The 26894-nt window shown below is 32.3% G+C and overlaps 1 protein-coding gene and 1 pseudogene across 11 annotated transcripts; both read left to right on the forward strand.

The window, feature by feature from the left end:
- Positions 1-5946: 5946 nt before the first annotated feature.
- LOC18038443 (probable E3 ubiquitin-protein ligase ZFP1) lies at positions 5947-13880 on the forward strand. 10 transcript variants are annotated; one of them, XM_024182015.1, is made up of 10 exons: positions 5947-7947; positions 8857-8966; positions 9657-9881; positions 9962-10058; positions 10656-10802; positions 11444-12193; positions 12270-12682; positions 12936-13034; positions 13125-13262; positions 13538-13880. In XM_024182015.1, the coding sequence occupies exons 5-10, from the start codon at positions 10703-10705 to the stop codon at positions 13682-13684; spliced, it is 1647 nt and encodes a 548-aa protein (XP_024037783.1). In that variant the 5' UTR covers positions 5947-7947; positions 8857-8966; positions 9657-9881; positions 9962-10058; positions 10656-10702; the 3' UTR covers positions 13685-13880. The 10 variants fall into 10 exon arrangements, with proteins under 10 accessions (XP_024037783.1, XP_024037784.1, XP_024037785.1 ...); XM_024182016.1 differs by having other exon boundaries at positions 5947-6114; positions 8853-8966; XM_024182017.1 differs by having other exon boundaries at positions 5947-6114.
- Positions 13881-15324: 1444 nt separating this feature from the next.
- Positions 15325-18508, forward strand: LOC18038444 (annotated as a pseudogene). Its single transcript, XR_002904844.1, has 2 exons — positions 15325-16782; positions 17981-18508. The product of XR_002904844.1 is annotated as a polyubiquitin (transcript).
- The last annotated feature ends 8386 nt before the right edge of the window (positions 18509-26894 follow it).

Here is a 26894-nt window from a genome sequence, read left to right on the forward strand (position 1 = left end):
TTTTTCTCTGTGAAACAAGCTAAGTGGAGAATAATATTTGGTAGGTAAGCATTATATCGTGTATGTTTCATACCCATAAATGCAAGTCAATTCCATTATCGATGAAATTATTTAATTACTGACTTTTTTTCGGGAGGATTCCGTCAATGAAATTATAATATGCTTTCATTTCATGAAATTTAATTAAAGACAAGAAATGCTCCTTAGTTTGGCAATGGACCATTTTGTGAGAGGGTATCATACGAAATCTTATAAATTATTAAAATAAATTGTGCATGCTTTAACTCTAAGCTATTTTTATAATTTATCCAAAGCCCACAGAGAGAGATGGTGGTTAAAGTCTACGAACCCATTGTCAAATATATAAATAATTTCTAGCATATTTCTTAAATGGGTTCGCTTTTATTGCAACAAGTGTTATAAATTTTCATTTTTTTTCCTTAACAATTACAATTTTTCGTCATTTGAAATAATTTTATCGTTACAAATAATAAGTTAATACATAAATGTTTGTATTTATATTTTAAAAAAAGGTTACCACCAATTCCCAAAAAAAAAAAAAAGAAAGAAAAAACTTGTTACTACAGGTAGAAAGAACACTCACGGCACAGTAATAAAAATTTATGCACTTTGAAAGTAACACCTATTGCAATGTAAATATATACTCAATGACAGTTGTATTTGAAAAAGTTAATATCAAATTCATTTGATCATTAACAAATATTTCTATAAGGATAACTTGACTTGTTGAACTCTTGTATGGAAGATTGGAAGACAAATAAGTTTAATAAATTTAATAGTTTTAGTATTTGTAAAAATTTTCAGTGGCCAATATAGAAAATTCTAAAAGAAAAAAAAAAAAAAAAAGAGGACATGTTTTGTTCGGTTGCTTGGGTAATTCAAAATGGCAATAGTTTGGTCAAGTTTTAGTGGGTTAGGTGACGGTACCGTTCATGCTCTGCCACTAATTGAAATACCCATTCCATGTGTCATAGTTGGACATAATCCAAGCATGACGATGATACGTAATATTCAAAAAATTTAAAAAAAAAAAGTGTGACGGTATGATTCATTCACATTCAAAATTAAATATTAATTTATTATAAATTTTGAAATAGACAAGTGAGAAAATTATTCTTTTATATTTAAAAAAATCTAAGAACTTTTAATTAAAAAATTTTAATTCTCTTATTCTTAAAGATGAGTACCATCTACTTAAATTAAATTAATGTGTTCACCATTTTTAAATAATTTCCCTTTCTCCTTTATTCTTTTTTAATAGTTACAATCAATATGAATCTACTAAGGTTTTATATAGATATATTTGTAGTATGGGCAACTTTTTTTTTTTAATACTAGTTTAAAAATCTACTCTCCCTATTAATTATACTGGTTTAAAGGCCAATTTGGTAATAATATAAGTTTTAAAATAATTGTCGATAACTGGCTTATAGAAATAATCAACTATGAAGAGAATTAGTTAAATATTTGGTTAAATTTATTTTTAAAAGTAATGTGAATTTTAAAAATAATCATATGTATTTAGTAAATCTTACTATTAAACTATTGTAAAAATATAAATGAGTAAATTGGATATTATGTTCAATAAAATTTATTTACACGGTGTATAAATATGTATATAAAATATTTTTTAATGTGTACATATAATAACTAATAATTAAAATAATATTTTATAGTATAAATTTTATTTTTTATTCTGTTATCCGAATATAATTGTAATAATAATAATAATTCATTTAAAGTTTATGATTTTATTTCTTAATTAATAAGGATAGTTTTAAACTTTTATAATATATACAAGGGTATATATTAAATTATATTAAATATAAAACTGATTATCAAAATGTGATCATCAAAATGTGATCTTAAAAGACTATTCTTTTTTTTTGTTTTTCAAAATTTATTATAAAATGAGATGATTTTTTTAAAAATAATTTTAAAAAAATTCACCAAACACTAAAATTAAATTTTAATTTTTTAAAATCATGTCTCAACTCATTACAGAACTTAAACTTAATTGATAGCTTGAATAATACTAATAGCACGGCCTACCATTAAATATTAATCTTCTTCATTTTTTTAATTATATTTTCATGATTAAAAAAAAAATTAAACATATTAATTTTGATAAATCTTTTGTAGACTGACAGGGGAGAACTGCTATACTGACCAAGGCGTGTTGACATGTCACACAATGGTAGTAAAATAGACTTTAATTTATGCTTGTTTTGGGAGAAATCGCACAGAGTCGACTGCTGCAGAAGAATTAATTTTCTCTCTCGGAGTCTCTGACCCCATGATCATGCAAGATTCTCCCTTTATTGAGTACATCGAATTATCTCCATCATTTTACTGTATATTGAGGTAAGGCTGGCAAAATTTTTTGAATCTCGATCATAATTTGATATTTTATTTTGATTTATTATTTGAATTGAGATTTGAGATTCGAGATGTTCAAAAATTTTGATATAAATTGTAAAAGACTTAAAATTTATATTTTTTAAAAAAATATATGATAAGTTAGTTACACAAATGTGATGCGTTTGTTATAATATACACAAAATTTAGAGTGTAGGCAAAAAGCTCATATCATTTAAAATAATTTGAGATTTTGATCAAAATTTAAGATCTTAATTGGGACAAAATTATATTGCAACAATAATACCATAATACTGTTGCAATATAACTAAATCCGATTGATTGAGACGAGATTAAAATATATTTTTATCTTATTTTATTATTTGAAACAAGCTCAAGATTGATAAATTTCGCCCGTCCCGTCATCTTGCAAACCCTATCTAAAGGTTTCATCTTCCTTTCAAAGAGTATGGGTGATTTTTCTTTGTTTCTTTCCATCTTTTTTTTTCTTTTTTTTTTTCAAAGGAGTTGGCGTTAATTGAATTAATATGATTTTCAGACGCCACGATTTACACCTTTACGAACCGAAAAATTGTTTCGTGTTTCTTGACGTGTCAAGATTGTGCAATGAGAAACGTCAAGACTGAGTTAACAGCACCATAATGGCTACGCGTGGCCGGCATTCATCGACCCAAAAGTAAAAAATTAATACTTCTGCCTTTTTATTAAGCAACACTATGGTCGCACCAGGGGGACTTTATAATCTTGTCTTTATGATATGCAATTACCAAAAACACCCCACATGTGAGCGTTTTTCGATACGGGCATTTCGACGGGACGTAACCCACGTCTCATTATCAGTTTGGGTAAATTTCATTAAATATATTTGACTAAACTGCGCATTTATTGGTTTAATTTTTGAATTAAGCAAAGACTCATCCAACGAAAATGATTTTCTTTAATATAAATTATGTGAAACGACAAACGGATTTTCTGTTTATTTTTCTTTTAAGAATTTCGAGCGAGAGAAATCTTCCATCTTTTTTCTTTGGGATATTATCATTCGTATATCCTATAGATACTCTGTTATCAAAAATACTACAACACTTTAAGAGTGTATCAATCGTCCACCCTAAATTAACAAAAGTTATCTATCGACCACCAAACTGTTAGTTGCCGTTTGAAAATTAACAGAATTATAGATAATTGACGATTTTATCCTTGAAAAGTATCACTGGTATATTTTTAAATTCTTTTATTATTACTTGTATACCCTTAAATTATCACTTGTATCATATGAAAAGACCAAATTACCCATCTGGTGTTATTCTATTTAAACGGCAAGTAACGGTTTGGTGGACAGTAGATACATTTTGTCAACTTAGGATGAACGATTGATATATCCTCAAAGTATTGTAGTATTTTTTATAATAGAGCATTTATAGGATATATGAATGATAATTTTCCTTTTTCTTTCTTCTTCTTCTTCTTTTTTTCAAAAAGATATTTGATCTATTTTCAAATTAAGAAGTTTGTCCCATATTTGTGTCAAATCTTAAAACGGTGAATTTGAAAAATTCTACAATTTATCTCCTTAATATAATAATGTAGATTTTATTTGAAAAGTCAGCAACCAAAAGTTAAGACAAGTCATTGGAATATCCTTTAATAGCACGTGCGAATTCTTAAAAAAAAATTAAAGACTTTGAAATTAAAATGAAAAAAAATTATATATAAACTTTTTTAGGACCCAAAAAATATATTTGATAACATAAAAAAATCAAAACAGTAGGGATGGTTAGTTCATATATATTAGAAATGATTATAGAAGGTTAAAGGTTTAATGTTTGAAGCTCTATTACACTAACGACTAATCTTGGAAAGAGATTGCCACTTCGGCGGCCGAAGTGGTGGGCTGTTGCCCTCACAAGCATTGTGAGGGCAGCGGTTCTAGCCCCCACAAAAGCATTGTGGGGGCTAAATGTTCTTTATATCCTTCTCCCTTGCGAAATGCAAGTGGAGTATGGACATCCTCTCCTGTGAGGGGTTATTTGTATTGGGCATGTACTTCATAGAATTCATTGTAATAATGTAAGTCCCAATCATGTATATCTGATTGTAAATATCAGTGTAATACCTCTGCTACAATAAGCAGTTGTTGTAAATATCTGTGTAATGCAGTAATCTGATGATTAATCAGTCTAAAAAAAAAAAAATCTTGGAAAGAGATTAGTTTAATTCAAACATAAAATACGAGTAAGACATCAATCAAAACTTCAAGAGAAGAATTTTAAAAGATAATGTCAATAAAACTTAAAAACTTAAATTATATAACTCAATACGTAAATTTATAACAATAGCCTAAAATTTTATATAAAAAATTCAATTCTAAATTTAATCAATATAAATAGAAAATTTAATTTTTAACATCAATCCAACACTAATTTTCAAATTTAAGTATGAATCCATCAAACCGTAAAAGTGTTTTCAATTAAAAAAGAAAAAAATCCACAAACTAATATCCAAAAGTAACAACACAATTATGCAAAAGTAGCATCATTGCAAAGTGCAACAATTATCATCTCATATGCTTATTCAACACAAGCTCCAAGAACTCGGCTAGTGGTTCGAATATCCACAAAAGCATTGTGAGGGGTTTAATTCCTTCCTCAAATTTAAGTGAAGACAATCTTATCTCTTTTAAAATGTGAGTAAAGTTGACATCTCTTGAATATTATAGATGGTTAAAATATGGACAGTACTATATAAGATTTAATGTAAACTAGTCCCAATAATTATTTGATTCTAAATATCAATTGTATTATCATGTAATATGAGTAATAGTCTCATGTAACTCTAAAAAAAAAAAAAAACAAGCTCCAAGAGTTAAAAATCTTCATTTCATTCACCACTATTAGCACTCATCCAACACGATTCCTATAATAACGATTTAAGATTAATATTTTCTAAACACTAATACTTTCTAATCACTAATCTAAAGAATAAAATTATAAAAAATATATAATAATCCATAATTATATAATGAAATTAATTTGTATATAATAAATATAATAAATATTAACATTATTAACATTTTAAAAAATATTTGAAAAAAATGCGTGTTGGCAGACACCTATACGGGTATCTGTTGGATATTTGACATGTATCAAACCCGTTTGGAGTCTAGTATGAGTTTTAATTTGTGACGCTAAACCTACTTGTAACCCGTAAAATTACTTGTAACGAACGGGTTTTGGCGGATAGGTTTGAGCAGGTTTCGGGTACGATTGCTATCTCTAGTTAAAATAAAAAATTTTAATTACTTTAATTGTTTAAAAAAAGTCAATTTTAATTTAATAAAAGAAGTTATTTACCAAAGTGCCACAAGGGGCCGAGTAAAATTTATGGCTTAATAATATCAGAGACTTTAAAGGATGTAACCATAATAAATAAAGAGTTCAAATACAGATTGAATCGGTTGCCGGTGAAGGTAGGCAGACTAGCCAATTTTCTCCTCTAATTAGTATATATTTTTACACAGACAGCGCTTTATTTCTGTGTCTTCATTTCAATAACACAACGCAACTCTTTCTGCAGCACCTCTCTCTCTCTCTCTCTCTCTCTCTCTCTCTCTCTCTCTCTCTCTCGCGTTAAAACTCTGCCGAAAAAAATAAAATCCTCCCCCGATTCTTCCTTCAGGCACGGCACGCCTCCGCCTCTTTAATTTATATCAAGGTACGTTTCTCCGGCGAGTTTTCCTCATTGATTACAGATGAAGGTCACCAACGCGCGTGTTTTTATTCGGTCCTTCAATTTTATTTTTTTTGTATAAAATTTAATTTTCTTTATCCGTTGTCCGATCGTCGTTTTCTTTATCAAGCTTCTAACTTTTACGATTGATCTTTCCACCTCTCTGTCTGACTTGTCGTTTTTCGCTTTTGATTGTTGCGTTTTGGCTATCAACCGCACACGTGTTTTAAGTTTATCTATAGAAGCACAACTTTCTTCGAGAAAATACGAAATGTTTTAGAATTCTTATCATCGTCACCGCGATGATGATGACGACGACGATGATGACGATTGTCGTTGCCATATGTTGTATCTCAAGTGGTGGAGAAATTTTTGCTATGATGTGGATTGAATATAAACTTCTGATCATTTGAAATTTGAAATTTTTTATTTTTATTGATAATGGTGGATTATTGTTATTGCTTGTAATTGTCTGATTGTTTTTAATAATCTGAGAGAATAAAAATGAACGATTAAGATCTGTTTCATTGCTGGTAGTTTATCAATGCTTGTTGGATGAGGGACTATAGCAGATAGCCTCGGTCCTGGTTTTTAATCATGATTGCCTTAGCATCAACTAGGTTTAGACGGTTTCTATTATGCAGGTTTAGGGGCTCTGATGATCTGTTCAATATTGCTCATGTGTCTTGAGTTAGGGCACAGAAATGAACATTAACTAGTATGGAGGTTTTGGAACTATAACACGCCTACATCTACCGGTGAGAAGCTGTGATTTTGTGAGCTCCCTGTTATTGTTCGAGCAGACACTTCTTTCAAACAATAGTAAGAAATGCATTTATATATGTATCTATCCCTTGTAGGTTTTGGTCAGTGGTTAAGTAGGTCAGTGAACTTGCCTTCTCTTTAAATATCCTGATCCTCATTATCTTGTCTAATCTTAACACACGCTCAAATACCTTGCCCCATTCTTGGAGCATTAATTCATTTTGGTTTATAAGTTGCAGAGTATTATAAAACATTTGGCGACTGATCTCTTTGAGCCAGCCGTAAGTAGGATGCTTTACTTGGTGGATGGTTCAGTTAGTCTTTTATGTTTACATATTCTGAATTGCAAATGATGTTGCAGGAATTTTTGGGTCTTGGGGCAACTGAAGAACAGATATGAATTGCACACCTGTATTTTCTGAAGAATATTCTATCATTTGTACTGCAATTTCAAGAGCGTTTCATATTGACCTCTCCATGGGGAGAGCAAATTATATGGTGGTAGAGATTCCATTTCTGACTTCTTAGGCCTCATTGGAATTGGTTTCACAACAGCGTCATGTTGTCCATGAAATAGTAGCTGTATTGAGAAAAACCTAGTGATTATGCGAGGATGCTATGATCTTTAGATCTCTTATGTTTGAGATATATATTAATGATCCAAGAGGTTTGGCTAAGAGTGTATTGCCTGGAATTTAGGGAGTGAGATTGATTTGAAAGGACTAAGCATAACTGAGTATTTCATTCCTAGCATGTGGCATGCAGTGCTCATATGATGTTTTGGATTGGTTAATGTAACTTACTGGGGCATCTCCATGGCTGTAAGAATATGGGAATCAACTTTTTAATAAGTGGCGTACTGGTAGATGGGTTTTGGCCAATTATTGTTGCTCTAAGCCAGAGAATATGGGGTTTCATGTTGGATTTAACAAAATCTTTGTTTTTATTGAATGTCCACTATCTTTTTGGTGAAGTGGAATTGATAGTGTCTTAAAGAAACTTCATTTGTTGGTGATGGCGGAAGGCACTCAGTGGGACTTGCATTGTGGCCGGGTATGGATTTAGTTCTTGGGTGGATGTATGTGTTTGCAGATATAAATGTTAAGTGGCTGTTCTCTTCTTAGTCTTATTGTGACCTGATCCCAGTAAGGGATAGTTATAGCATCATCTTGCTGATAACATAAAAGAATAATGAGAAATAGCCTGGTGCCTTCTGGTTGATGTAGATGAGTGTGGAGGAGAAATTGTAGTTGTGACCAGTAATTAAGTTGTATGTTATGATAGTCCTTTCCTAGATGCAGTGCAGTTGACCCTTTTGACCGGAGGCTTGTCTTCTCATTATAAAAGAAAGAAAAATAAAAATACATAGTAAATTTTTCCATTGACAATTGCTGCATGATATTGAAGAACAATTGCCAAGAGAATGCCCCCGTTGTGTATTAGGATGTATTTTAACTGACAAGACTCACTCTGAGAGAGCGAGAGAGAGAGAGAGAGAGATTTCTGTAAACTTGTGTGATACACTTGTGTCACCTCCAGAATTCCTTATGTATATTGTTCTAGGTAATGCATCTCCTGTAATCTGTACTTGCCAGAGCATTGATAGTGAACTTCTTCACATTTGTGTTGATAAAATGCGTTGGCATTTGATCTTATTTGATCTTTTAAAGAACAGTTTCTTATTATTGAGAGTGGATTTGTTGTAAGATTTAATACTCTTAATTAGTGAAGACTTGCAACTTTAAGCAATGTATTGATGTGGTTATATTGACTGATCTTCTGCTTCAGAGTTGTTGAAAATATACAAAAATGACAGGGTTTTTTATTTGGTTACGTTCTTTGTTTGTATTAAGTGATCAATGATTATCATTTTTTAATTTTGTGTATAAAATTCTGGTTACCTTCATATCATTGACAGTGGTTTAACTAAATCTAATTTTTTGTTTATTGATTTGAAGACAGGATTGGGCAGGATTATAGGTCTAATTCATTTTCATCTAGGATCTAGAGTCTTTTCCAATATGTGTTTGACTCACTGGCTCTTTCCAATAGTGGCATTCCAGTCTGACAGTGTACGTTCAAATGCACTTGTACTGGTTTTAGTGTTTCTTATGAAGTTTTTATGATTCAATTAAAATGTAACAGTGTTGTTTATCTTTTTAATTATTTCTGCAACATCTCATTTACCTCACTTAGACTAAGTTATTGAAATTAGAATTTCCTATTGCATAAACAATGACTACTCTGTATCTTTGTAACCATTATTGTAAAAATGGTGATGAGATTACAAAGAATGGACTGTGCTTAGGGAGGTTGTAAATTGCTCTTAACTTTTCAATTTGACATTGATGCTAAAAATTTCATGGCTCCAATCCAAATAAGTGATTTAAATGTTTTCTTAGAACTTTTACAATTTGGAAAATCAAATGTTATTTCTTTTTCCGGATTTTGGTCCTAGTAAGAATTGGAGGTGATTATTATAGGGCTCATTTTTCTACTTCGAAGATTCACAGCTATGATTTGTCTTTCTAGTAGTTGGACGGTTGTTGAGACTTTGCATTCTGTTGTTACAAAAAGAGATTTGAACTCCATTGTGTAGTATTTAAAACACCCTCCTTGACTCTACCTGCTAAAGTGTATTTTTATGTTTTTAATGCTCCTTGGTTTCTATGACAGACCAAAGTCAGTTCCATTCGTTTTCACCTCTAGCTTTCTGTTGCATCTTCATACTGAGATTACAACTATTAATTTTCCTGGTGCAGACAAATTTTACTTTATCATGATGTTACTTTGTGAAATTTTTCTCTTCTTTGGTTTTATGACTGGTTTGAAAGGTGGGTAGAATGACGGCTCTCTTCTGCCTCTGATTTGCCTTGAGGTTGATTGAAATGAAAGACTATTCTTCTTCATCTGGTGTGCCCTTATGAACTTCCACACCTTTTTGTGGTTCAATATTAGCCTCAGGTGCTGAGACTAGAAAGAAAATAGTAAGTTTCTGTTTAGTGAAAGAATTATAGATGGTGACGCCATTACTTCCCTTACTTTGCCTCCTCTGATCCTAATTCAGGTAGGCTGACAGGGTAGGCTGATCCTGTCAGCAGCTCCAATCCTGATCCTTCTACTAATAAATCTTTAGCTCCTATTGCAACATAGAGGTCTATAGAGTGAGTACTTAGTGCCTGACTTCACATCTTTATTTAATTAATTATCTTGGCATGCTATTATTCTTGAAACTTTTTTTCTTTGTTTATGGGCTCAGACTTTGAAGGAGTTATATCTGCAACTCATCTTCAAATCGTGAAAAAAATAGTGGATACACTATTTTACCTTTTTAAAGGATAAACTGTGATGCTTTTAGGACTGCCTAACTTGTGATGGTTAGTTTCAGTACCTTGATTTTGGATAATTAACATTTTTTACGACGTAACTTGCTGATCTAACTGCTTGATGTAAGATGGGTGAAGAAGTAAAAGATAATTAAATTAAACCTTGAAGTTGATTGTCAATAAATTAATTGACACTGAGATTGGTATTTTTTTTTAAAGTAATATTATTCAGAAGTTTGAAAATTTTCTGAAGTTTGATAGTTAAATGTATAATTATGAAGTCATATGTTTGAAGATTAAGTTGTTTGTTATAATTGAATGTTCTATTGGTGGAGACAATAATATTGTGGTTTGGGATCTAATAATATTTTCTTAGAAGTATATGATTTTGTTATCATGTTCTGAATGTTAGAGATGTTTTCCTCTCTTGTGCAGGTTGATTTTGACACCAGGATATAATTTATTGTTGGCGCTTAGGTGATATGGGGCATAGACATTTATTTGGCACATCACAAATGTTTGAGAGTGGACATGATCAGAACTGGAATCATTTGCATACAGAGCAACCTTATGCAAATTTAGGTACTGAAACTTTCAATATCTTTAATTGCACATTAAATCAGTGGGAGTTTGGGACTGTATTTGGCTTTGCCGATGTGAAGGTGTAGACATGTCTGCTACTTGTTTATGCAAAGTCAGCTTATTTTTCATGTAGTTATGGCTTCACATCACTGGTTTGTAAATCAATAGAACAGCTCTAGCCGGAGAAGTTAGGGTTTTTGATTTAGATGCTATTAAAGTTTTTGATTTTTCTGTAGTCTTTTTATTAATGCCTCTATCAGGTTTTTGGTTTAGTGTTCTTCTGGTTCATTTTGTATCAATATAAGTTATTTTTCTTTTTTTAAAAAATTAAATTACGTCTTCGTAATACTGAACTGTTTACTCAGTGATGATTGTCACATCAAAATTGTGGGATTTTTTGTCTTTGTGCATTTGCATTACAGACGGAACAAATTTTGATTTTTTGAATAATCTCAACTATTCTTGTTTTGGCCTTGATGAGGTGTTCGTTTATTTGCATCTTCATGGACGGGAATTGGTTAAGAAAGGATGTAATAAACATGTGATGTCATATGATCTGATATTATGTTGAACAATTATTCTGTGGAGATTTGTGAACAATCTTCTTGCTCAAGATTTATGTTATTGGATTTATATTGCAGCCAGGGCTGGCACTGCTGAAAATGGCTCTTTCTTATTTTCAGGGGACAATATGTCTCTAGAAGGAGTGCATGTTGCTCCCCATTGGAACCCTGCACCCAGCTCAAGTGGGTTTACTTCAAGTCACAATGTTGACGTACCACATTACCAACCAGATGCTTCGGGCCCGTCCTACGATCCTTTTCTGCATCCGTCAAATGCTGGAGCCTTTTATCCAGTCCCCGAGAATTATGTGCCTCATGCTGCTGCTTCAAACTATGAAAGACAGACATTTCATGGCATTGAGGGTGGTGGTTTAGTTGATCTTACCATGGCCAACGGAAGAGGGCCTCATAAGCGAAAAAGCCCTGGTGTTCCGTCAGTTTGTGATAGAGGCAGCACAAGCAGATATTATGGTGCTGGAAGTTCCTCTGATATTCCTATACCTTCTGAACCGTGGCAGGAGAAACCAAATATGGATTCTCAACACATGCCTTGGGATCGTGTTTCAATGGCTCCCAATTACAGAAGTAGTGCCCTCTCAATTAGGAGTGAGGGTTCTATGAGGAATGTCAGAAGCCGGTCTGCACTTGATTTAGAATCCAACATTGCCAGAGCACATTTATCCATCAATCCTCCCCACAGTTCCTTTTCAACAGTCCATCATGACCATTCTAGCTCAATGGATCATTCACTCCAGCATTCTAGTGCCTTGACAAGGGAGTGGCCCCATAATAGAATGGCTCCTGCTCATGGAAGGATTCAAGTTTCAGGTAGTTACTGGCACAATATTCTTTTACATACATTGGATTTCTTATTAATTATAAGATTCTTGTTGGGAATTTGCAGATTCAGGTGGTTTTAATCATGAGACAAATGATTCCATCGTTGGAAGCACAGCAACAAATGCTTCTTTGGAGATTGGGGCATTTCATCATGATTTAATTTTGGGTCGAAATCCTGTTGTTTCTCAAAGTTTTCATGGTGCCCCAAATCAGTCTGTGAGGGGTGTTCGCAGTAGTTATTCACAGAGATCTAGCCCGGCTTTCAGGGCTTCTTCAAGCACTGTGCATTTGGGACATGTGGGATCTTCAGATGAAGGGATGCAGTTGGTAGCTGAAAGTTACTCTTCCAGACATTCAAGGCCATTGTCTGCCATAGCATGGCGTCATAGTGATAGGAGTGGTAGATCAAGGATGTCGAATGAGAGATATCGCTCACTTTCTGATGAACCAAGTCTACATGAGCGATTTTCTTCTGAGGTATGCACTTTTTGGGGAGGAATTTTGTATTTTTGCTACTTGTGAGAGCAGTCATTCTAATTAGAAATACAGTATTTCATTTTTTGTTATTATAGGCAAGCTAGTGAATCATTTAAACAACCATCCACTCCCCCACCGAACACACACACAGATAACCATACTTCAGATATATGGAGTCAGTATATCAATAAACAAATATTCCTCCATGTTTATTATTGTTACTCATATTCGTACTTTCCTCTTCAATTTGCAGGGTTTTATGATTGTGGACCGCTCACCTTTGTATGGGTCCAGGGGTATGTTAGATCAGCACAGGGACATGAGGCTAGACATAGACAACATGACTTATGAGGTTATTATAACTTTCCAGTGTCTATTACATTTTGACTTATTCGTAGAAATTGTTGGATCCTGAAACATCTTGAATGATTGTTCCGATCAGGAATTGCTGGCTTTAGGGGAAAGAATTGGGAGTGTCAGCACAGGCCTGTCAGAAGATTTGATATCCAGGTGCTTGACAGAATCAATATACTGTTCAGCTGATCAAATGCAGGAGGAAGGGAATTGCGTAATTTGCCTGGTAAGGACTCGGATAACTCGATGTTGTTTGAAACAGTAATCTTGTAATTAGCTCCGAACACTGTCTTTTCTTTCTTTTTAAAAAAGAAAAAGAAAAAATGTAATAATTAAAGAGAATGAAGTAGATATGAGCATGCAAATAGAACTTGAGCACTTTGCTTGCTGTGTATGTTTGGTCTCTTCTCTACAATTCTTGAGACTGAGCTTTGGTTTTAATTTGGGGAGGTTTACATTTGAATCTTCTATTAGCTCTAATAACTTTGTATTAATTGACAGGAGGAATATAAGAACATGGATGATGTTGGGACACTGAAATCTTGCGGCCATGACTACCATGTGACCTGCATCAAGAAATGGCTTTCAATGAAGAACGTATGTCCAATCTGTAAAGCTTCAGTTATGGCTGATAGTGAGAAGGAATAAGTATATTCTTTCTGTTGTTTACAATTTATGATTCCTGTATATATGTATAATGATATTTTGATATTCCCTCAAACGGAGGAAAAACAAACTTTTTAAGAAAATTTGTCAAAGGGAATGCTAGTGAAAGGCCAGTCCATTTATTTTAGGCTTCCATCTTATTATTTGGAGCCTTTAAATTTCAATGCCATTTTGTTTCCTTTTGTTATAAGAATGTGTTTTTAGGTGCATATGCTTCTATGTCATTTATGGCGTAGTGTTGGATAAAATAATGGACCATATTGCTTTTGAAAACGTGAAAACTAGTCATACTCTTTTGAGGGAAGCTGCTTTGAAAATAGAAGTAAAATTCCTAGAAATTTTTTGAATTGCACTATGGGTACTTAGTGGCACTTAATAACCCTATTATGTATTTACATTTTTAGGCATTACTGAGGGAAATGCATATTTAGGCATTACTGAAATTACCTAAAAGATATTTCTTTTTAATAAAAACTAGCTCATAATTTGATTCCAATGAAAACTCGGTAAACCCGTGTTACAATAGGTTTGTCTTTAAATTTTAATCAGTCTATTAACGCAGAAATTAAAACGACTCTGAGGTATTAGTCTCTCATTTCACCCTCCTTTAAATCGACGTTCACGGCAGTCTAAAAGTTCCGATTAGGTGATTTTATTTTTAAATATTAAAATATATAAAATATATTTTATTTATTCGACAATCTTATGTATTTTTTTCATAATATAACTTTAACAAACCTGTTTATTAAAATAATTTTATAAATTTTTAATAAAAGTTCTTATAGACAACTAAATAATTAATTTTTTTTTGATAAAAACTCTATTTATAAAAATTCTACTTAAATAAGTTTTATTTAAAAATTATACCAAACGGAGTGTAAGTCTGTGTTTGGTATCAAAATATTATAACTTTTAAATTATAATTACTGTAAAAAAAATTATAACTATAAAATAAATATAGTGAATACGGTCTTTAAATAATAATTTTAATAAAATTAGTAGAGATATAATAGATTTTTCATTATATAAGTATGAAATTAAATCAACTTAGAGAGCGTTTTTCCCTAGAATAAAGCATGGGGAGCCCCAGCGCAGCTACTCCAAACAGACCCTTAACTTTTAAGTTATAGCAGTTATTATTTACCTAATAATTGAGTACTGTTACTTTTAAGTCACAGCTGCCAAACCTTAATTCTAAAAGAGGTCTAAGAGTTCCACCTCACTAAACTATTTTTTTACACTTAAAAATATTAGGATGTAATTTTCAAAAAAAAAAAGAGGAAAGTCTATTTTATTTTCTGAAATTATATTTTTCAATAAAAGCAAAATCGAGAGCCTATTACTTGAACCGGACTTGGTCCACGGACTATGAAAAATTGAACATTGGTTAGAATCCGCTCAGCGAGAGTTTAGGTATTGGCCCAATTAAGAAAAACTTCGTTGGCCCAATTCCCGTTTTATTACCACAAATCGGTCGAAGATTCTGGATAGTTCAATAAAGGTCGGCAATTACGTCATCAAACTTTCGACCGACTAATCTGGACCATTCCTTTTCATATCAGAAATTCGCCCTCTTCTCTGAACCGTTCAACGAGTCGGTTAGCTTTGCTATATAACCAAGCACGAACCTCTAGCGCTTCACTCATCATTTCATCATCTTGATCGCAACAATTATCAATTCTTCCTTCGTTCGCAAGAAAAAGCTCTGTTCGATATGCAGATCTTCGTGAAAACCTTGACCGGCAAAACTATTACTCTCGAAGTCGAGAGCTCGGACACCATCGACAACGTAAAGGCCAAGATCCAAGACAAGGAGGGAATTCCGCCGGACCAGCAGAGGCTTATCTTTGCTGGAAAGCAGCTCGAGGACGGCCGCACCTTGGCCGATTACAACATCCAGAAGGAGTCAACCCTTCATCTTGTCCTTCGTCTCCGCGGAGGCATGCAGATCTTCGTGAAAACCCTGACTGGCAAAACTATTACTCTCGAAGTCGAGAGCTCCGACACCATCGACAACGTCAAGGCGAAGATTCAAGACAAGGAGGGAATCCCCCCGGACCAGCAGAGGCTTATCTTCGCTGGAAAGCAGCTCGAGGATGGCCGCACCTTGGCCGATTACAACATACAGAAGGAGTCAACCCTCCATCTTGTCCTTCGTCTCCGCGGAGGCATGCAGATCTTTGTCAAAACCCTAACCGGGAAGACGATAACCCTCGAGGTTGAGAGCTCAGACACGATCGATAACGTTAAGGCGAAGATTCAAGACAAGGAGGGAATCCCCCCGGACCAGCAGAGGCTGATCTTTGCTGGCAAGCAACTGGAAGACGGCCGCACCTTGGCTGATTACAATATCCAGAAGGAGTCAACCCTTCATCTCGTCCTCAGGCTCCGTGGTGGTATGCAGATCTTCGTCAAAACCCTAACTGGGAAGACGATCACTCTGGAGGTGGAGAGTTCGGATACGATTGATAACGTCAAGGCCAAGATCCAGGACAAAGAGGGGATACCGCCGGACCAGCAAAGATTGATCTTCGCCGGTAAGCAGTTGGAAGATGGCCGCACCTTGGCCGATTACAACATTCAGAAAGAGTCAACTCTCCACCTTGTTCTTCGTCTCAGGGGAGGCATGCAGATATTTGTTAAGACCCTTACTGGGAAAACAATTACTTTGGAAGTTGAGAGCTCAGACACAATTGACAATGTCAAGGCAAAAATCCAAGACAAGGAAGGAATTCCACCGGATCAGCAGCGTTTGATCTTCGCTGGCAAACAGCTTGAGGATGGAAGGACTCTTGCGGATTATAACATCCAGAAGGAGTCGACCCTTCATCTGGTTCTGCGCCTGAGGGGTGGTATGCAGATATTTGTCAAGACCTTGACTGGGAAGACTATTACTCTGGAGGTGGAGAGCTCAGATACTATTGATAATGTTAAGGCAAAGATTCAGGACAAGGAAGGGATTCCACCAGATCAGCAGAGGCTCATCTTTGCTGGGAAGCAGCTTGAGGATGGCCGTACTTTAGCTGATTATAACATTCAGAAGGAGTCCACCCTCCATCTTGTGCTCCGCCTTCGTGGTGGTGAATTCTAAGAATGTTATCTGCTTGCCGCCGTGTCTGTTCTGCTCTGCTGTAGCAGTAATATTTATTTTTCATTTGTTAGTCTTGCTTCTGTTTCAGTCTTTTTGTCACATCAAGTTTTATGTGGTAATGAATAAAAATTAGTTTAAATAATTTTCTATGCTCTATTATTTTCCATTGATTCTTTTATCATGGTGTATGTTGTACGCACAGAAAAGAACAATGAGTGTGCGTTGGTGTCAATGATCGAAACATCCTGTGCCTGTTACATGCTTACTTTGTTATTCCTTTTTGGAAATCTGGGCTTGATATCGCACGCTTACAAAATGTGGGTTGAGTTGCAATTGCAAATATCTGTATGCTCTCTCTATTTAAGTTTATCTGACATGAAGCAATGGTCGGGACCTAGGTTTATCCCCGAGTTTGTTCCTACTTCACATTTATCAATTCTAGTCTTGCTTAGAGAATGAATTTCCAGCAGATTTTATTTTAATTGATTTGGAGAGGAATCCAGACCTATAGAACTGAACCTGCATAATCGTCACTCATTGGCTGACGTGCAAATTTCTGGAGGAACAGATACAATTGCTGTCTGAAGAAATCCAGGTAACATGTCTATGGCAACTGTGGTTGTGCTGGTTAAGAGATTGACTTATGTTTGCTGGAAAATTTCACTTGTTTGAATGAGAACATGCTGGAAAATTTCTGTTGTTTGAATTAGAACATGCTGTAGGTCATAGGTTTCCATTATTCATAATATACGCATTCACAGCGTGCTTTCTTCTGTTGTTTACAAACAGTCTAGGATCAGTATATTTCAGTTTGCAAGTTTCTTTTGCTGTTACACCTTTTGAATCAAGGCAGGTTGCTGGCTTTGATGTTCCAGATCATAACAGGAAGAGGCGGTAGGGGTCGCTTGCTTCTTAGATTTCAAATGTTGAACTTGTTGCTCGCATAAAAATATTGTCTATGTGATCAGAGGGAGTCCATGGTCCACCCTTCATCTCGCCCTCTTGATTTCTCAGCTCTGACGATATTGTGGGGGCATTGTTGATGCTTCTTTGTTGATGTTCCATGTATGTCGCATGGAATCACAGAATTTGATTGTAGAATGTGATCTGTTTGGTGGCTATCATATCTATAATTGTCTGAGGTTCATGCTTTGAATAGTGAAATATCTAGTGTTTTTGCCATTGAGGCATGCAGATCTTTGTCAAAACCCTCACTGGAAGATGATTACTCTTGAGATAGAGAGTTCAGATGCAATTGATAATGTCAAGGCCATGTTTCCCACTGGACGGGCAAAGTTTGGCCTTTGCTGGTAAGCAATTGGGAAATGGCGGTTCCTTGGCTGACTATAATATTCAGAAAGAGTCCACATTTCATCCTGTGCTTTGTCTGCATTTTGTGAAAACCCTCACCCACCCTTGAAGCAGAGAGCTGAGGACCAATCTATCAAAACTGGATCAACCATTTCAGAATAAGGAAGGCATTCCAGCAGAGGCTTGCTGTGAAGCAGCTTGAGGATGGCTGTACCCTTGCTGGTTATAAAATTCAGAAGAAGTCCAGTCTTTGTGAGATAAGTTGTCTGCTTGTTTCTGTCTGTTCTGTTCTAGATGGTTCCATGTGCTTAGTTTCTTTTGAAAATGCACTTTCTGTTTTCGATCAAAACCAGTTTTATGTAGTAATGGATAAAAATTTAGTCGAATAATTTTTTGCACTCCTCTGTTTGGTATTTGTTATTTTATGCAACGCTGAATTGCTGATTAATGGATGTATTGTAAACATTAAACGCACACGATAGAAGTCTGCACATTGGTTGGTCTCATTCCTAATGTTAATGACTGGAAACAAAAACTGGAAACATGTTGTGCTTGCTCGATGCCTGCTTTCTGATGTGAAACGTCAAAAGTCCACTGAATTTGGAGGACAGTTGGGCTAGCTTTTAGATTCAAACTGGGGAATTTTTTTTTTGGAGTGAGAAGAAGAAAGTAAGCCAGAAATTAGGTCAATTCTAGGGATTTTGGTTCGCTATGGTTAGATTTTTGATTTGGTGGTGAAAAACTGCCACCTATCTACTAGTTAACCGATTTGGAACAATGGCTTATTGGTTAGCTTAGTATCGGTTAATTGATTTTCTGGGCTGAGTTTGAACCTGTTAGCCAATTATATAAATTTTGTTCCATTCTAAAGACCATTGTTGATCTCTGAATGTTTCAAAACCAGTTTTATTCATGGATGATGATGTGAATCAATGTGAAAACACAAGAATTCATACATGTATAAGTGAGTTGGATTGAAAAGCATGTGAATAATTCATATAATTCATGCATACAATCTAATGAATATAAGCTGGTTCCGATGATTTAAAGTGTTCTCTTTTTTGGTGCATGGATTTTTATTTATTCGTCTGTATTGTTGTATGACACACACGTTGGTCAGTTGACCCTACTTCCAATGTTAATGAGTGAAAAATCTTGTGCTGAATCATTCCACTAATAGTAGAGTCTTGGCTTGAAATCATTCATACATATAAATATATAATTATCGGACGTATGTGCTTAATATGTTTTTTTACTTCTTTGATTTTGGGGTAGATTGACTCCTCTTGATTTACAATCACTAGCTCATTATTAGCAACGTAATGGCTCTGACTGATTCATGTTTTTCTTCCCATCAAATTGTCACTCTGGCTGGAATTATAATGATAACGATAGTAATGAAAATCTTGGAGTCCCTTTAGCATATGTGCGAAAGTACATCCATACATCCCGAGGCCATTGTTGACATGGAGTGGTATGGTAGGGACAGTGGAGGTATGGATTATTGTCTGACGAACCAAAACTCTTCATGAGCAATTTTCTGTGGTATGTATCTGTTATACCAGGATATTGTTTCTTTCAGCGCGTTTGAGAGGTTTATTCATTCTCGAAAATAGTTAAAATAACTGTATGTAAAGCGATAATCACGTTATTGAATGGAAGCCGCTGCGTCATTTCATCCAAAAAGGGGGCATTTAGTTCATTGCCCAGATAGCCACTCATAACAATCAAAGTTGGATGAAGATTTATTATTAAAAGTTGTAGACAAATTACCAGAAAAATAAGAGAAAAATTACACAATGAATTAATTAATTGGTTTAAAACAAAAAGAACACAAGGAATAAATAATTATGCTACATAATTATCAGTAATAGAATACGTTAGAGGTGGGATTAGAGAATATTGTGAAGACGAATAACATAGACATCAGATAAAATTACAATTTAGAAAAATATGTATAGACATGACAGAAGTACAAACATTAGGCTGTAATTATCCTAGTTATGCTAGCCATAAGAAATATAGAAAGCATAGGAAAAGATATGGTCAAAATAAGTCACCTTATAGAAACAATAGTAGAAAATTTTATAAAAAGAAATTCTTTAAATATAATAATAATAAACAAACAGTCAAGAAGACATTTAAAAAAAGTATACAAAAGGAACCAAACTTATAAATGTTTTTTGTGTGGAAAGGAAGGATACATTAAGCCAAATTGTCCAGAAAATAAAAAAGTCAATCTATTAGAATTAGATAATTATAATATAGAAGAAAAAATTTTAGATATAGAAGAAATTCTTAATATAGATCAATTATCTGATAACGATAGCATATGTATAGTCAGTAATAGTGAATCAGACACTAATAGTAATTCAAGCTTAGAATTAGAATCAGACATAGAACTAGAAATTGACATTAATGTTCTTGAAACTTATACTTCATTCTTTGGTAAAAGTTATACACATTGTAGTAAAAAAATTGAATTAGGACATAGAGACACAAGCACAAGAAAATTCTTTTGTAATAATTGTAAAGATAAACAACAGATAGAAGATGAAACAATAGAGATAAATAGAGTAGGTAGTGAATTAATAAATATAGATTTAGAATTATTATTTAAAAAAGAAATTGTTTACACTAAAGCAATGATAGACACAACACATGTGCAAATAAATGTATTATACATGATAACTTAGTACCCAAAGAAAATAGGAATAAACTTAGAAACCTTGTAAACATTAGACAATTTAATGGAGAATTAATGCAAATTACATAATGTATAAATAATAGACCAATAAGAATAAATGGTGAAACTCATTTTTGCCACAAACATTTATTTCAAATCAAAAAGTAGAATATAAATTTTATATTAGGAAATAATGGTAGTATATTAATAACTACTAATGGAGTAAATTTCTTTAAAAAATTACAATTCATTCAACTTAAATACGAAACATATATCTTACCATATGAAAAGAAAACTCTAGTTGTAGAAAAGGACATAGATACATAATTTTTTGATTCTTTATTAAAAGAAGAAAAAGTAGAAACCACAAAAGACATAGCTAGCAATAGTCAATTAGAATTAGCACATGAAATAGAAAACTTAGATGACAAAGAAATAGACAACTACTTAGAAGATATACTTAATGTAGAAAAAGAAGTGGAGTGTTTAGAATGTGAAAAATGGCCTGAAGAAATTAGAAAAAAAGGTAGAAGAATTAGAAAAGTTAGAAATAATAGGAAATAACCCAATTAGAAAAGATAATAAGGAAGTATATAAATTAGAAATCATTAATCTAGACATAACAATAAAGACAGAAGATTTAGCTTATAGTTTAGAAGATAGAAAAGAGTTTAAAATGAACATAAATGAATCGTTAGAATTAAAAGTTATTAAGAGTAGTATCAGTAGACATAGAAGCCCTGCATTTATTGTAAATAACCATAGTGAACAAAAACAAGGAAAAAGTAGAATGGTATAAACTATAAAAGATTAAATGATAATACTTTAGACAATAATTATAAAATGCCCAATAAAGACGAGCAAGTAAATTATATACAGAATGCTAAATATTTTTCTAAATTTAATTGTAAAAGCGGTTTTGGCAAATGCGACTCCAAGAAGAATATGTTCAATGAACAGCTCTTAGTTGTTTAGAAAGATATTTTGAGTGGTTAGTTATGCCATTTGGACTTAAAAACGCCCCACAAGTATTTCAAGCTAGAATGGATAGAATATTAAAAACCTTATTCAAAATTTTGTATAGTTTATATAGATGATATTTTAGTTTTTAGTTAGAATAAATTCATGCAAATTACTCATTTACACAAAATTTTAGATTGCTTCAAAAATAATAATATAGTTATCTCTAAAAAGAAAATAGAATTATTAAAACAAAAAATAGACATTTTAGGATTAACAATAGACAGAGGAACAATAGAATTACGACTACATATAGTTAGCTAAATATTAGAATTTCTAGATAAAATAGAAGACACAAAAGAATTACAAAAATTTTTAGGACTATTAAATTATAGTGGAAAATTTATACCAAATCTTAGTACGTCAATAAGACCCTTATATAATAAATTAAGTAAAAATGGACAAAAATATTTTAATAGTGAAGATATAAAACTAATTAAAAAACTTAAAGAAATAGTTAAAAACCTCAAACCCTTAGCATTACCAATAGACAGTTATTATAAAATTATACAAACAGATACTAGTAGCTTAGGATGGGTAGGAACATTAATAAAAAAAAACCCAATAAAGATAGTTCTAAGGATAAAGAAGAAATAACAATGTATACTAGCGGTACATTTACAGAAATAGAAGGTAGAAAATCTAGTACAAAATTAGAAATTTTAGGAATAATAAATTCTTTAAATTCATTTCATTTGTATATACAAAATGACACATTTACAATTAGAACTGATTGTAATAATATTATAGAATTTTATAAAAAAGTACAAAAGAAAAATTCTTTTATTAGTAAAAGATGAATATATTTTTTAGAAGTAATAACTAGTAGATGATATAAAACAAAATTTGAACATATAGTAGGTAAAGATAATACATTAGCAGAGTAGGTAAAGATAATACATTAGCAAATATTCTTTGAAGATTGATAAATTAATAATTATTTTGCAGGAATGAAGCGATATATGAATTTCGGTCCAATAAAACTTAGACAGTTCCCATCAGGAACAAATTTAAGTTTTAAGGGCAAGTTTCAGTTATTAGACAACCAACAATGCATTTTAGACAATTTGTGGTGTGTTAATAACCCAGATGATAAATTAAAGGTAGCCAATGCACTCATGCATTATTTTAGACAAATTAATGAATATGTAGACAGTAATCACTTTGTATTTTTTGTATTAGTTAGATGTAGACAACCAAGAATATATAGTCAATGGGGGGAGGTAGTTGATTTGATAATCAATTATCCTGATCCATATTATATAGTCTTTTATACATTTCATGAAGCTATAGAATTCGCTAGACATGACATAGGGCCAAATTATCATGTTAGTCATTTAATAAATCCTTTAAATAATGCATCAACTTCTTCATCTAGACAGTCAAATAATCTCTTAGAAAGTGCATCAGTAGCATCATCATCATCATCCATACAATTTTGTAATCATTGTGAAGTGATGACACAAACAATTAGAAAGCTTAATGATACTTGATATCATTTAGACAGTATACTACAAGCATGTAGACAAAAAATATTTGCATTAGAAAATGCTAAAGAAGAATTAATTAGACAGAATATTATATTACAAAATAAATATCAAATTCTGTTATTAGACCATAAAAAACCCAAAATACCCACAAAACCCATAAAATCCTTATACTAGAACAGCCATTAAATAAATTATTTGGCCATACCCCAGCAGGACAATTAAATAAAATACAACAACTTTTATCTTTTCTTGGTGATGCTATAGACATAGTAAAAGAAAAAATTGCGGAAAACTTGTACACAGATTTTGTTTCTTTAGCCAACCAATTGTTTGATAGCCAGTTAAACTTCTTTCTTGAATTTGGACCCAGCTGGTCAGAATTAAACAATATTACTGCAGTTAGACATAATTTTCCTACTATTTCTTTTGATTACTCCCTAGCCAAAACTATAGACAATGAAGACATTCTATACAAAGCCCTTAGTTTTGGAATGATATGAATCATTAATATTTTTAGCCAAGATAGATTTAAATTCTTTCCACCAACCCTAAACATAGTCTTATCCACTATAAGACAAGCACCATTAGTAATCAATTTTAATTCTATACCACCTAGACCTCAAGTAATTAATAAAACCAAAACTAGTGTCATACTACCAGCCTATCATGTCATTTTTATTTGCGAAGGAGCAAAAAAGTACAAGAGAAGATTTTATCATGATAGGCCCAACTTCTCTGCAAAAGATTTATATCGAAGAACTCATGAAATGGCAGCCTTCTATAAGTGGTTACATACTCATGATAGGATTATCGCCCAAGCACAATATTATACAATCATAGCCCAAAAGCATCTTGTCCGTGAGGAGCTACTCATTCCTTCACTATAAATTAAAATTGATAATCTGTAAAAACGTGAAGAATACTTGGAGGCGCTAGATGAAATAAATGACATGCCATCATCAGGACATGAATCAGAAGCTATGAGTCATCAGTCTTTGGATGAGGATATAGCTGAAGCGGTTGATGAAATGATGGATCGATATGAGGCACCACTAAAAAAAAAATAGTCAAAGTCAATGAAAAGTTAAAGTAGTCAGAGTCATGTGATTTCAATTAATTGTTGGCTTCTCGCCACATGTAAAGTGGCACTTTCAATTTTTGTCTTTTGTAACCTATGTCAATACTCATGTCAATAATGGTCCAAAGTCTTGAGTTGTATATACATAGTTTCAAGTCTATGTACAAAGGGAGTCGAGAACGAGAGTTTTGAGAGCAACTCAACTTGTACTCAAAAGCAAAATCAATAAGAGTTTCTTTTTCCAAAAACACTTAGCAATTTATTTAGACAAGTAACTAGCAATCAATTATCAAGTAAGTAGTTTTACTCTTTACTTTTATTTAGCTTTCAAGTTCATAAGTCTAGCCGAGTTAATGAAAATATAAATTATATTCAAACCATTAACACAAAGCGGTCCTTGTTATCATTTAGCAGCAAATAAAATTTGGAGGGAAAGTTTTTGAAAATTAAGGTTTTTATTTTTGACAAAAAACAATAAAAACTTATTAAAAGTTTCTATTGATTTTCTAAAAACTTCTTTTTAAACACAGTCTCTGTTGGCCCGTTTAGCCGTTAATGTGTTGAGAAGGCGTTTTGGGCGTGAGTCAGGAGTTAAAAGTGTTTTCAGCATGCATGTATTCAGAAGCAGTTAAATGAACTTTGAAAGGCCAGTTTTTGGTAAAGCAGCTTCCAAAAGTTTTCATAAAGCTTTTTTGGGAATACTCTGCATATAGGCGGGAAACCAGCAACGTATATTTTGATGGTCAACCTGAATGGGGACTAGATCAGTTTGCACTACTGGTATGACAAGCCACGTACAAGTTTCTCCTAGTCAAAACATATTAGACATAAAAACACTTAATCCAGTAGAATTAGAAATTAAACATATTGTAGAAAGTTTAAAACTAGAAATAGAAACATTAAATTTACACAACGAGACTTACAAATTCAATTAGACACTATAAAAATAATTGTTAGTGAATGAGTTCAGATAAAATATTAATAGAATCTTTAGCAGAATTAAAACGAGAAATTCCACACTTAAATCCAGTAGGTTATAGTTACAGAGAATTTAGTCAAGAAAGCAATGATATTCAACAAGCACAAGCTAACACTATAGGCTAGAAGACTTAGACAATAGACTTAATACACTAGAGAACAATTTTCAAACCTTTAGAAAAAATAAAGAATCCATATCTAAACAATTGCTAAGTTCTAGATGAGATACGAATTCTTTAATCTTTTCCTAAAGGTTTGAAAATTGTTCTCTAGTCTATTAAGTCTATTGTCTAAGTCTTCTAGCCTATTATTGATTTTAACTAATAATTTAACTATAGTGTTAGTTTGTGCTTGTTGAATATTATTACTTTCTTGGCTAAATTCTCTATAACTATAACCTACTCGATTTAAGTGTGGAATTTCTCGTTTTAATTCTGCTAAAGATTCTATTAATATTTTATTTAAACTCATTCACTAACAATTATCTTTATAGCATCTAATTGAATTTGTAAGTCTCGTTGTGTAAATTTAATGTTTTCTATTTCTAGTTTTAAACTTTCTACAATATGTTTAATTTCTAATTCTATTGGATTATGTGTTTTTATGTCTAATAATTGAATTAATTTGATTATTTATTTCTTGCTAGGAAATCTTTTAACTTGACTATTAAAATATGTTAATAATTCTTTAATATAATCTAAATTTCTTCTTAATGTATTAATATTATTTGTTTCGAAGAATTTGCCTAGTCCTAATACTAGCTCTTTTAGCCTTTCTATATTGACTTCTAAATGTTGTACTAAATTAATTAATAAATCTACTATAAAGTTTTGTTGACTATTGCTAGTGTGTGGAATATGTTTGTATTGATTTTCTAAGTGCTCGATATTACAACTAATCTTTATTCTTTCTGTCAAATTTAATTTTTACTTTTTCTGATGGCTAATTTCTAAGTCCAAATAATCTAATCGCTGAAAATTCATAAACTAATTTGCTAGATCTTCTAATTTATTTGTAATTTGTAATACTAAATTCTCGTATTTGTCTAATAATTTATTTTGTTTATTAATATTATAATATTGCAAATTATGTCTTCTAAAATTAAATACTGGTAAATTTGTAAAAGCGTAATGTTTAATATTTATTTTTCTTTCTATTTCATGAGGTAAAAGAGATGTGTAATTTACAGGAAGCTTTAAATTGCCTTGCCTTTCTTCTATTAAAATGTTTAAATTTACTTGTTCAATATTAATTCTATTTAATTCAGTTTCTATAATCTATAAGGCACGTTCTAAAATTTCAATGTAAGGGTTATTTTCTATCCAACTATTAGAATCTTTTTCTAGAACAGCAAATGAATTTTTATAATAGTTTTCAAGAGTTTGGTCAAATTTAGCAATCATAGAAAAATATCATATGACAAATGAAGTATGCCTTGTAACTAATCATATAAAAAATATTTAAAACAAGAACAAAAGAGGTTCTCTGATATCAAATAGAAGGAAAGAGAAAAATGGACGCTAGGTTTTGACTAGGAG

This window comes from Citrus clementina, unplaced genomic scaffold (genome assembly GCF_000493195.1).
Source record: "Citrus clementina cultivar Clemenules unplaced genomic scaffold, Citrus_clementina_v1.0 scaffold_6, whole genome shotgun sequence".
Classification (NCBI taxonomy): domain Eukaryota; kingdom Viridiplantae; phylum Streptophyta; class Magnoliopsida; order Sapindales; family Rutaceae; genus Citrus; species Citrus x clementina.

What these genes read in the sequence shown, in the direction of transcription:
- LOC18038443 (XM_024182015.1), top strand. Translation starts at nt 10,703, where the DNA reads ATGGGGCATAGACATTTATTTGGCACATCACAAATGTTTGAGAGTGGA. An exon ending in TGGAAGGATTCAAGTTTCAG is followed by an intron (nt 12,194 to 12,269) that starts GTAGTTACTGGC and finishes GGGAATTTGCAG; the next exon opens with ATTCAGGTGGTTTTAATCAT. An exon ending in ATGAGCGATTTTCTTCTGAG is followed by an intron (nt 12,683 to 12,935) that starts GTATGCACTTTT and finishes TTCAATTTGCAG; the next exon opens with GGTTTTATGATTGTGGACCG.